The 12,758-nt window shown below is 39.2% G+C and overlaps 1 protein-coding gene across 2 annotated transcripts in view; it reads left to right on the top strand.

Moving 5' to 3' along the window:
- The window catches only part of kat6b (K(lysine) acetyltransferase 6B), a 68,512-nt gene that overhangs the window by 18,156 nt on the left and 37,598 nt on the right, over positions 1 to 12,758 (top strand). For both annotated transcript variants that reach the window (XM_033984171.2, XM_055229327.1), the window contains exon 3: positions 11,586 to 11,694. In XM_033984171.2, the coding sequence (XP_033840062.1) occupies positions 11,586 to 11,694 (109 nt within the window). The remainder of the gene's footprint in view (positions 1 to 11,585; positions 11,695 to 12,758) is intronic.

The raw sequence follows: 12,758 nt of genomic DNA on the forward strand, positions 1-12,758 counted from the left end.
AAAAAAAAGTGTAGAGTTGTTTACTACATAATCCCATATATCTTACTTTATATATCTGATGTTTTCCTGTGTTTATAAAATGTATAAAGTAACATATATGGAATGAGATGGTGTGCATCCAAACCTGTAATGTCGTGTTTAGTGCGTTGCATTTTGGATGTGTTTGCAGACGTATTGTTCTAATAGTGAGTGCAGCAGCAGCAGTGTCCTCAGAGCTCTCACCTCACTCCAGTTTCACAGTGAATAATCAGGAAGTGATACCTCACCTTTAACTACGGCTGGGCCAGAACTGAAACAGAAGACACAGATATGCAGAGATATGGCTCCAAGAGAACAGGCCAACTCCAAATCCGCTGCAGTTTGAGTTTTAAACGTACAATGTGTAACTTTTCTGGTTGTCTCTGCTTGGAAGGTTCCACAGTACGGCATTAAAGCGCCCATATTTCGCCATTTTCTGATCTGTGTTATAATGTTTCCTCATCATAAACAGACCCAGAGTTGTGTTTTGTTTCATTCACACATGTTTAACACACAAACCCTGCATATTTAGGCTGAGTTCTTCTCTAAGACAGAAAACACTCTGTTCCACCTTGTGATGTCATCATGTGATGATACAGGAAGTGCTCCACTGCGTTTTTAAACTCCATACAGTTTCAGTTTATAATCAATTGGAGAATTTCAGCCCTGGAATTGTCAAACTCTACTGAACTACTGAAGGTAAAAGAGCTGCCAACTTGTAAGCTACCACTTCATGACATCACAAGGTGCAACAGAGCATTTTGAGCTTTGGAGATGTTACAGACTAATTATACAGAATGTGTGAATGAAACAAAACACAACTTCTTGCTGTTTTTGATGAAGAAACAACATTATAACATGACTTAAAGCTCATTACTTAAAGTCAATTTTGTGTAATATTGAAACTTTAAACAAATCTATATAACATTTATTATATTAGATCTGCTTTTATTGCTAAAAACTAAAACTAAAAATGCATTCTTCTTACTGTAAGCGGGCTTGCCTCTCCACAGACGCGACGTGTGACTTGGCCTGAGCGCACCTCTTTCTCGTCTCCATGGAAATAGATAATTTATTGTCTTACTGTTCACATGAAATGAACAGTAAATGAAACAAACTATTTAAGTAAAAGTATTAAAGCACCCGTTTAAAAATGTACTTAAAGAGTAAAAAGTAAAAGTATTTCGTGCAGATTTTCACGTCTTATAAATCTTCAAATGTAGTAATTTTGATCAGCACAAATAATTTAATCGATAATTTTTCCTGCTGTTTTTATTTGTATATTGCTCAAATTATGATCTTGTTAAAAATAAATCCTCAGCCTTTTCACCAAATCTCAAGCAATAATAAAAAATACTTTAAGTTTTCAGTCCTGTTCAGAAATGCAGTGGAGTAGAAAGTACAGATACTGCTCTCAAACGTAGTGAAGTAAAAGTATTCAAAACTGGAACTCGTGCGTTTGTGGTTTGCAGTGGTGTGAATCCAAACGTGTCCAACCAACAGAATACTTAAGTACTTACATTGCTGTGTTTTATAGCATAAGGTAAAGATATATTTTTACACTGAGCAGGTGGTCATGATGTTTGACCTGATTTTTCTGCTTCAGAGAGTTTGACTGCTTCTATTTTAAATACATACTTTTATCCATATGTCATTGGGGACACTGGTTAATACTACACTCATGGCCTGTTTATAGTGTCAAATGGCCTCTCCCCCACTTGAGAGATTAGCCGTGATAAATTTAGATGTTAGATTTGATAGTGTGCTGTGGGAACGTGCCAAAAACGCCTCCACTGCCCCCTGCTGGCTGCGCTGCAATAATGTAACTCAAGATTTTCAATAGGAATCGACTGGCTCCGAGAGGACAGGCCAAGTTACAACGTGCAACTTTTCTGGCTGTCTCTGCTTGGAAGGTTCCATAGTATGACATTAAAGGGTTCATATTACGCTATTTTCTGATGTATGTTTTTTTTTTTCCTCATCACAGACAGACTTGGAGTTGTGTTTTGTTTAATTCACACAAGTTTAACTCACAGCCTTTGCATATTTAAGCTGAGCTCTTCTCTCAAACTGAAAACACTCTGTTCCACCTTGTGATGTCATGTGGTAATACAGGAAGTGCTTCACGGTGTTTTTAAACTCCATGCACCTTCACTAGAATCATTCGGATGATTTCAGCCCGGGAATTGTCAATCTGTACTGAACTAAACATAAAAGAAGCTGTTAACTTGAAAACTACCACTTCATGACATCACAACAGAGCGTTTTGTGCTTTGGAGAGTAATTATGCAGGTTTTTCTCCCCAACTGGCTGTTGTCGGTCAGTGTAATGGTCAAAACGTAATGGCAGATTTTTTTGTGAAAGATTTCCAGTTATACTATTGTAAGTAGACATTGGCTGCACTGTAAGATCAGATGTGAAGGCTTTTTAAGGAGCTGTGCCTGGACAATAGAACGCCTTATACTTAGATGCAGACAGAACACAGTGGACTTATTTTGACCTCGAGATCTGCTTACATAACATATCTGTACTGCGGCAAGTCACATTTAGCTCAAATATATGGGAACAAACCGGCTATAGGTCCTTTTTAACTTAGTGAGATAAGGTATTTAGCCTTAAACCATAGACTGTATAAAGAAGTGGACGGAGTGATTGTGATGTCAACCACAGCGTTTGGGTCCGGAGGCTAACAGTTGTAGCGGCTAATTTGGAGCCAAGATGCATATTAGGAATTCTGACCACGAGTATCATAGCAACTAGGTTGCAACGAGGTTGTTGAAAGTCACGCCCCTTTTCGCTTAGCAACGCTGTCAATCAAACCTGTTGCTAAGCTAGCGGGAGCAACCTCAGGGACAGAAGTTATTGTTATTAATGTTCATATCTTGATTTAGAGACACAGTAGCGAAATAAAAACACCAGGATCTTGTAGAGTGGGTTGATATGAACATTTTAAAACCAAAATGACGAGTCTGACGGCAGCAGTTGCAGAGAGAGGAGCCGCAGGTTTTCAATAGAAAGTGAATTGGAGCCAGAGCTCTCTTCCTATTTCGGCGGCTAGCAGGTTAGCTATGTCCATTTATATATACAGTTTATGCTTCCACCAGATGATTCTCCTATTGGAATATAAGGAGACAAGCAGAAAGGTTTTAACTATAGGCCTCATCTTGCTTTTACTGGAATGTTCCAAAGTATTAAACATATATATTGCTTTTATTGCTCAAAAAGACCTTGAAAAAAAACATACTCTTTTTGAACAGGGTCGCATTTCCACAGATCTGACTTGTAACTTGACCTGAAAATGCACATGTAGCGCCCTCTGCTGTTAAAGGCGCACTTTGTAACTTTCTGGTAGAGGGTACGCCGCTTGGTTAACTCCTTGGAGATGTTATTGCTGATAAGGTTTAATGCCCTACTGTGGAATATTCTGTTTATCACCATGGAGACAAGAAGAAGGTGACACTAACGAGCCAAGTTACAGGTCCGAATATGTTTTTCAAGGGATCTTTTGAGCAACTGTGGAACATTCTACGCAAAGTAATAACATCTTCGTCATGGAGATAAGCAGCTTGCCAACACCTTACCTGAAAAGTTCCACAGTGCACCTTTAAGATTGGCATATGCTCGTTCATTATTTGACCTTTTTTGACCAGATTATGTCATAGTTATGTAAGACAATCTTTTAGTTTTGGCACATCAATAAAACCTATTCGCTTGTTCCTCGACGTTATAATTTTTCAGTTTTAGCTCAATCCCACGAGCTTCTAAACATCCTGAGGGGAACAGAAAGGGATTGACAAAACGGAGTGATGTTTTTTTGTCTTTCACTGGTGTTATGCAACCACTTGAGCTGTGTCTGTAGCTGCAGCTAATAGAGCCCCGCCCCCTCAGAGGACAGCCTGCTCTTTTCAAGCAGCATAATTTCCTGTAATGTCTTTAATTTAGCCCTCCCCGAGTACGCCGTCTTCATCAGCTCTGTTTGTTCCTCAGTTTCACTCATTTTGGGCTTTTTAATCACAGCTACTGAGCGAATCAGTGATGGAGACTCGTTTTACAGTGTAGTCAGTGGAGAGATGAGAGTCAAAGAGAGGACTGGGTAGATAGTTAGATGTAATTGGACTTAAAAATAGTGCAGCGTCTCTAAGCCACTGGGAAATAGGGAATATAGAGATCGACTGATATGTTTTGTTTGTTTTTTCTTTGCTTCTTTTTTTCCGATACCGATTGTTTAAAACCCACAGCAACCATAGACTGTATAAAGAAGTGGACTAAGTGAGTGTGACATTACTCATAGGATTCGGCTCAATTGAAGCTCATCGAGGCTAAAAGTTATGAAGGGAATGTGTTCCATATTAGGAAGTCTGACGCGAGTATCATAGCAACCAAAGAGCCAATCCGCAGGGAGGCTGTTGAAGGTAATGACGCCCTTTCCCGCCCGCGCTGCTGGTTTAACAATAACAAATAAAAACTCAAGGATCATGTAGAGCGGGTTTATACAAACATTTTAACACCAAAATGACGAGTCTGACAGCAGCAGTTACAAAGAGAGGGGCCACAGTTTTTCAATAGAAAATGAATTGAAGCCAGAGTCGATGGAACCGGAAGCGCAGTCGTGCCCACTTCCTATTTGGAACGCAGCTGTCTAGCAGATTAGCTATGTCCATGTTTATATTTACTCTTGTTCAAGCCGGTGACACCCCCAGGCAAAGTCAGATCTGTGGAGAGGTGAGCCCAGTCACAATAAAAATACATTTACAAGGCCCTCTACCACATTTTACCCAAATACATGAGAAAAATGTGGTAGAGGACCTTGTACATGTATTCCTATTGTAAATGGCTCGCCACTCCACAGATCTGACTTTGCTCGGAGGTGTCTTGCCCCATATTTTGATCTCAAGAGCTGATAATACAAGGAATTTATTGGCAGTTAGTCAGGAGGTGCGTGTCAGCATGCTAGTTGTTTTCAGGTTTACGGTTGTGGCAAAAACTCTTAATGTAATTTTTAAAAGTTGTGAAAAGTGCTTATAAACTCATCATGGTGAATAATTAGGGTGTTCAGAATGCTTAAAATAAGTGAGGAATAACTTTGAACCACTGCAAAAGATTTTAAACATTATTTTTAAACCAGAAATATGATTTGAAGAAACAAAACTTGACGAATATCATAAGGAATTAGCCTCTCCATGTTCCCGACAGACCACACACACAAGCGCTTTAAATCAGCCCCGCTCGGTTTACGCTCATGTGGCAGATCAAAGAGACTTTACTCGGACCAGGAAGTCGTAACTCAGACTAAATGGGGACACGCAGCCCCGTCCCGCTGAGTTAACCGGGACACAAGTTTAAAATGACCTCTTCAGTACTAACTCAGATCGGATCTTTGTCGGACATTTTGTTTAGTCTGATACCAAAACACTGGGGTCGTTCATGGAGCAAATACTTGTACGCTTTATAAGTTTATGTTATGGTTGGTTGATTTAGAGACGTTAATTCTGGTTTAGACCTGGTTTAAGTGAGCATTAAACAACTCGGGGCTGTGTGTTTAGCAGTTTTAACGATGCAGAGTTAAGGTTCCAGGTTGTTAAATGCGCTGTTACCATGGCTACAAACTGAAATATGTAAAAAGTCTAAAGGCTAAACTCTGATAAAACTTCATTTCTGTGTTAAATAATGGTCAGATTGGACTGGCATGAGTGTTTATGGACTAGTAATAATCATAAAAGGTTTTGTCCAACTGGATCTCACTTAAATAGATTGGATTATTCATTTTTTTGGTCTGAGATGTGGAAATTCTTGCTCGAGGTAAGGTAATCAGCTAATGCTAGCAACTTTACGCGGCAACAGTTAATTTAAGAGTGTTTTATACATAATCAGGATCAACACTGCGATAAATCAGTGCATCTATCTGCTTCATTCAGTCATGTTGTGTCCAGTTAAAGACCTGTCGCCGTGTTGATGTTTTTCTAACTCTTGCAATGCATTGTGGTCTATACTGCCTGATGATCCTCACTACTTTTCAAGGTGCATTGTGGGAAATTTTGAGTACGCCCACTGGACATTCGGACACTGCTAAACAGTCCGTGACCCGTAAATAGCGAGTGTTTAAATGAAACTAGTCCCCGCATTCTTCTCAGAGAAATGAGCAGTTGTTTACCTGTTGTTATGGTGATGTCATGGCGACGGGCGCAGAGCAGTGATATAGAATGTGATTTAACTGTTGCCGGAACTACTTGTGTTAGACATTTGGATTCTCACTGACTGTGGAATAATCCCAGTTAAGACCAGGTTTGATCCTGGTTTAGTTCCTGTTTTGAAGTCCAGTGTAAATCCTGATTGATCCTGGTTTGAGTCCTGGATTGAGTCCTGGATTGAGTCCTGGTTTAGTCTCATTTGGTCTTGAATTAAATCTGAGGGATGATTAATGAGTTGTGGTTTAGTGCCTGTTTAGTTCTGTTCTAGTCCGAGTCCCGTTCTAGTCCAAGTCCTGTCCAAGTCCTGTTCTGGTTTGAGTCCTGTTCTAGTCCGAGTCCTGGTCTTGTCCGAGTCATGTTCTAGTCCTAGTCCTGTTCTAGTCCTAGTCCTGTTCTAGTCCAAGTCTTGGTTTTGACCAGTAGATAAACCTGATCCAATTTGATATTATTTTGACTTAGGCTGGTTTAGTCTTGGTTTAATTGAGACCTTATGTAGGCCAGGTCTGGTAGCTGCTTAGACCTATAGTTTAGACCTATAGTCCTGGTTTAGTCCTGGTTTAATCCTAGTTTAGTCCTGATTGACCTACTGTAGCCCCGGTTTTGCCTGTTTAGACCTGTAGTTTGGATCTGTTTTAGTCCTGTTGTAGTCCTGATTCAGCCCTGCTTTAGTTCTACTTTAGTCCTGGTTTAGTCCTCCTTGTTCACTCACACTATCCCCTTGTTTTTCCTAATGTCTTGAGCTCTGAGGTCACTCACATGGAGCTGTTTATACTTGGAGTTGGTGATTCCACTCAACTTTATACATGAACCATGCTAACGAGGACAGACCTGCTTTTACTCTGCTGCAGGTGGAGCCAACAAATCATGGAATTGCTTAATTGATTCTGGTTTAGTCCTGGTTTAGTCCTGGTTTTGTCCTAAGTTCAGTTTTCCCAATTCAGTGTTTTAGTCCAGTTTCTTTTAGATCCAGATTAGTTTTATCTTTAGTCTTGGTTTAGTCCTGGTAATATTAACCTGTTTTACAATATCAGTCCCAGTGGTGGAATAAGTACTCAGTTTTGTTACTTGAAAAAACCCAAGTAAAAGTATCACATGAAAAATCGACTTGAGTAAAACTAGTAAAGTACCTGTTTAAAGATGTATTTAAAGAGTAAAAAATGTAAAAGTATTTGGTGTAAATATTGAGGTCTTACAAAGCTTCAAATGCAGTGATTTTCTTTTCAACAGAAACAATTAGATCATTAGTTTTTCCAGCTGTTTTTATGCTCAAATTATGAACAACTTCCCAGTCTTGTTCAAAAATGTAGTGGTGTAGAAAGTACAGATACTACAGAAACTTGACGCTGTATCGATCACACGTTCTCGCTCGTACTTTAATTTTTCTGTTATCTGCACATTTTGGAGACGGTGCTTGCAAACAGCCTGAGAGTCCCTGATGCCCTCCCGTACTGCAGAGACGAGCCTGGACTTGTCGTGTTGTGTTTGCAGGTTTAAATTGGAGTGAGGTCAAGCTGCCAAAGTGCGTCAGGAAGAAAGAAAAAAAAAAAACAGGGCTAATTATGGGGGTCCCTAGAGTCTTTTTTTCAAAGCTCCAGTTGATCACAGAGGGGGAGGGACAGCAGCAGTTACAGAGAGAGGAGCCACAGTTTTTCATTAGAAAGTGAATTGGAGCCAGAGTCGATGGAGCTTTAAACATGCCCATGCTCACTTCCTATTTTCAACATAGCAGCTAGCGTGTTAGCTTTGTCCATTTCCTTTTCCCTTCCTTCCTCTTACCTTCTTCCTGTTTTATTGTTTTGTCAGTGGTAAACGTGCAAATAAATAAACGTGAAATAACAAAGCTGCCGGATTTTTGGTGAAAAGTGTAATTTCGTGATAAAATTTGCGATATATGTTTAAAAAGTCATATTCTGAACAACTCCACAGCGTTAACATTTGAGAGACTGAAATCTGAAGTGATAAACTAATACAAAAACCCCATGTGTTTCAGAAGTGGTTTGGAGAGGTTTGAACTGCAGGTACAAGAATGATTCATAAAGAGACAGGAAATTGTGTCTTATGAAGGAAATTTGAATATTTAAATAATCAAAGCTTTTGATATTTGATAATTGTGCCAACTCAAAATGTTAATTCAATTTGATTGTGAAATATTGTGCTGTGATCAGCCATAACTTTATGACCACATACTAGGACTGTCAGAAGAAAATTTACTACTACTACTACTAATACAACTGCTACTACTAATACTACTACTACTTCTACTACTACTGATAATAATACTATTACCACTACTACTTATACTACTAATACTACTAACACTAACACTAATACAACAACTAACTACTAATACTGGTGCTAATACTATTATTACTACTATTAGTACTACTAACACTACTACGAATACTACTATGAATTCTGTTACTAGTATTACTTGGTTGAAAATATTGTCTAAAAGCAGCACTTTTATCAGAGTTGAGTATCAGACCTCATCTTTAGTTTTTAAATCACGCGGGTAGCAGACCCCCCACCAGCACAGTACATATTGTACCTTTAATCTGTAAAAATAAACAGTTTTTTGACCCTTGACCTCTGCTTCTGAAACCTTCACAAACCAGATCATAACTCTGTGTTTTGTCGTAGGAACAGTTACATAAACATCTCCGTAGTCATGCGTCTTAAAACTTCATAGCCACAGCCGTGATAACATCTAAAGTGATAAAAATACATGGAGGTATTTTTAGCTTCTTGATAGTTCGCGCTTCTACATATTTTTCCATCTCTGTTTCCGTAAAATAATGAAACTTAGGTGTCATCTTGTGAAACCACAGTATTTGGTTGTGTTGTTCTGAGAAGTAGATTTTAATCTCTGAGGTACTTTTTTATTGAGTCAAAAATATTTTTAGAGTGACAACACGAGCCTGAATAAGAACAAGCAGCTTGAGCATTTACTGCACACTGATGGTACTTTCAGACACACTTACATAGTTTCAGACATGTTCATACAGTGGTAAAAGTATAGGGAGCTAATTTAAGAAGAAAATGATTATCTTTATTTTTGTTTTTATTTTATTTTAAATACCAATATTATTTAGCAGCCTTACTTTATTTATTTTATTTTTATTTTTTAAATATTCTGTACATTTTTTTTTTTGTAACTTTAAGAAGTAATTTCAAAATAACACCCGTCTTACCCTTCCCTTCCACTAGATGTCACTATTCGTTACATCAGCAGTTTTTGAATGTGGTCATATCACTTCCTTCCGTACAGCAATTACACAACCAGAAATGCAACACTCTCTTCTCCTCATAAATAACATATTTTGTCTTATATTTTTTCACTTCCCAACAACTTTTTTATGATTGTGTAGTTGTTTTTTTAAAGAAATGGTAAAATTAGACCTTAAAATATGGTCAAAATGAATACAAACTAAAAGAACACTTCAGCTTTGTGAATCAGTAAATGTACTTGTTTATTTATTTATTTATCTATACAGAGGGACCCAATGAGAGAACACAAGCAGAAAAACAAACAAAATAAACATACAAGTCCATATAAATGCAGTTTATACAAGTTCATTTCCATATTATTAAATTGCGTCTCCAGTTTTGCATTTTCTTTGAGTTTTTTTTTCCATTTTTGTGAAGCAGAACAGCTAAAATCCTCTGTCCCGTCTCAGTTTTGTTGCTGCTGGTCTTTGGCCTTACGCAGTCATGTGATCTGGTGTTAAATGTTCCAGTATTAGTGATTAACGAGCAGTTGGGTGAGGGATTCTGGGAGTTTTTGAAGGAGTCCCTTATAGACACATTTCATAGAGAATACAGTGAATGGGGGACTTTAAAATCTATCCTGAAGTTTACAGAGACCTGAGGATGGGACTGAGTTGCTCTCTCTTTCTGGTCCTGGTCTGTGTGTGTGTGGAGGGGTCGATGGCACAGATTGGCAGCCTCACTTCCATCAGTCAACCTCAGGGCGGCTGTGGCGACAACAGAACTTTACCATAACTGAGTGTGCGTGATACGTCTGTCACTATAATCACTATATCAACTTATCATTCAATATATAAAACATGGAGCAGTATTTTTTGCGGGGTATTTATCATGTGTATTTTGAAGTACAGGGAAATTTTTGTGTTTTTTTTAGCTATATGATAAAATTTCTCATGATTTTTAACAATATTGTAGATTTAGAATAGTTTTTGTGGTTTAGTTTGCATAAATTTGCTTGAATATGATCGATTATTGTCTATATTTACTTCAAAATATGTTATTGTGACAGGATTATTTACACTAAACAAAAGAATCAGCAGTTACCGAGTGTCTTGCTTCCTCTTTTTTTGTCGTCTTGTCAGTGCTAAAATCCCTTTCTCCCTGATCTTGTGTTTTTCCTTCGATGACTCCCTCTGAGACCTTCATTATTAACACCGGGTTGGTTTGATTACATGCTGCGTAATCCTTTCAGACGTGGACCCCGCTGGAAGAATTGGATTAAAGTGCGATTAGCTAAGATCACTTACCCGTTCACGTCTATTGGATTTGAAAGTATTGCGCTGTTTTTATATACATCTATTCTGCGTAACAGATCAGCCATAACAATATGACCACACAGATAAATGATAAATGACGTCGCCTTCATTAACGTTAAAGTCGCACTGCGTAACTTTTCTGGCGACTGGCCCCATCCGATACTTGTTTACGCATCCCCATGGAGATGTAATTCCATAATATCAGTTAAGCATTTTTACTGCGTACAAATACATAGAAAAATATGCTTCCTGTACGTGAGAGGGCTCTCCACAGATCTGACCTGTCACTTGGTCAGGTGGTGCCACATGCTTGTTGCCATGGAAATAGAGAAATGCTTTAATGCCATGCCACATTGACAGGCATATGGCATATACTCGACTAGAAAAGTTCCACAGTGCGTCTTTAAGGATATACTGTTGTCCATAGAAGGAAATTATTCTGTTTATTTGTATTTTACCCATGATTCAGTGCTGCCGTGGCAACCTCTCAGCTGAAATACAGAACTGAAACAAGTTTATGGCCACTTAGCGCAAGTACTGTGTCTATGTAGTTTAAGTCTTAAAGGTTCATTATGTAACTTTTTAGCTTGTCTATGAGGCTATGTCATTGTTATTCCAGGAATGTTCCACAGTATGGCATTAAACTTCCATCCTATCCATCCTGCATTTCTTCAATTGTAAGTTACTGTGATCGGGGTTGCCTCTACACACATCTGAAGTTTGATAAGTTTAATGCCATACTTTGGAACATTCCAGGCAAAGCAATAACATCTCCATGGAAACAAACTGGTGGTGTGCGCTCAGAAATGTGTAATTTTGTGTTCATATATGTTTTTTTCTGTCTGTTTCTGTCCAGATGCGGGTGGACCCCATCCCAATATGCAGCTTCTGTTTGGGAACGAAGGAGTCGAACCGGGACAAGAGGCCGGAGGAGCTGCTGTCGTGTGCGGACTGTGGCAGCAGCGGTCAGTCACTGTTTAATGATGTTTAAGATTATTAAGGCTTATTTTAATGAAGTTTTATCAACTGTAGCTCCAAACTTAAACTCTATGGAGATCTTTACTGCTTACTGGTTTTGTTCTGTTTTTCGTCTTGGTTTTGTCTTTGGTTTAGACCTGGTTTAGACCTGCTTCTTCCTGGTTTAGGCCTACTTTGGACCTAGTTAAATCTTCCTAGTTTAGTCCTGGTTTAGTCCTGGTTTAGCCCTGGTTTAGTCCTGGTTTACCCCTGTTTTAGCCCTGGTTTACTCTTGGTTTAGTCCCGGTTTAGCCCTGGTTTAGCCCTGGTTTAGCCCTGGTTTAGCCCTGGTTTAGTCCTGGTTTAGCCCTGATTTAGCCCTGGTTTAGTCTTGGTTTAGTCCTGTTTTAGCCCTGGTTTAGTCCTAGTTTAGTCCTGGTTTAGCCCTGGTTTAGCCCTGGTTTACTCTTGGTTTAGTCCTGGTTTAGCCCTGGTTTAGCCCTGGTTTAGCCCTGGTTTTGCCCTGGTTTAGTCCTGGTTTAGTCCTGGTTTAGTCCTGGTTTAGCCCCGGTTTAGCCCCAGTTTAGTCCTGGTTTAGCCCTGGTTTAGCCCTGGTTTAGCCCTGGTTTTGCCCTGGTTTTGCCCTGGTTTAGTCCTGGTTTAGCCCTGGTTTAGCCCTGGTTTTGCCCTGGTTTAGTCCTGGTTTAGTCCTGGTTTAGCCCTGGTTTAGCCCTGTGTTGCCCCATCTTCTTCCCCATGTGAATGTGATGCTTGTGTAACTTTTAATATGACAGTTTATTCAGTGTTTAAAATTCCTTGATGATTTGTTCCGGGTGACATTTTTCTGCTCATATTTGACTAAAGCGTTGCCGTGGCGCTGGTTTTCATTAGCGGTGGGTGGCACGCAGCTGTTTTACACACGGGGTCCTTTGGGTGACGACTTTCAAACATGGAGCTGCTGTTTCTGCCTCATTAGCATCAAATTATCTGCAATTAGCCACTCACATGTTTGATCACTCCGCTCCTAGACTCTGTGAAACGTGTGGACACAAGTCTGTTTGGTTCAGGACAC

This window comes from Periophthalmus magnuspinnatus, chromosome 19 (genome assembly GCF_009829125.3).
Source record: "Periophthalmus magnuspinnatus isolate fPerMag1 chromosome 19, fPerMag1.2.pri, whole genome shotgun sequence".
Lineage (NCBI taxonomy): Eukaryota > Metazoa > Chordata > Actinopteri > Gobiiformes > Gobiidae > Periophthalmus > Periophthalmus magnuspinnatus.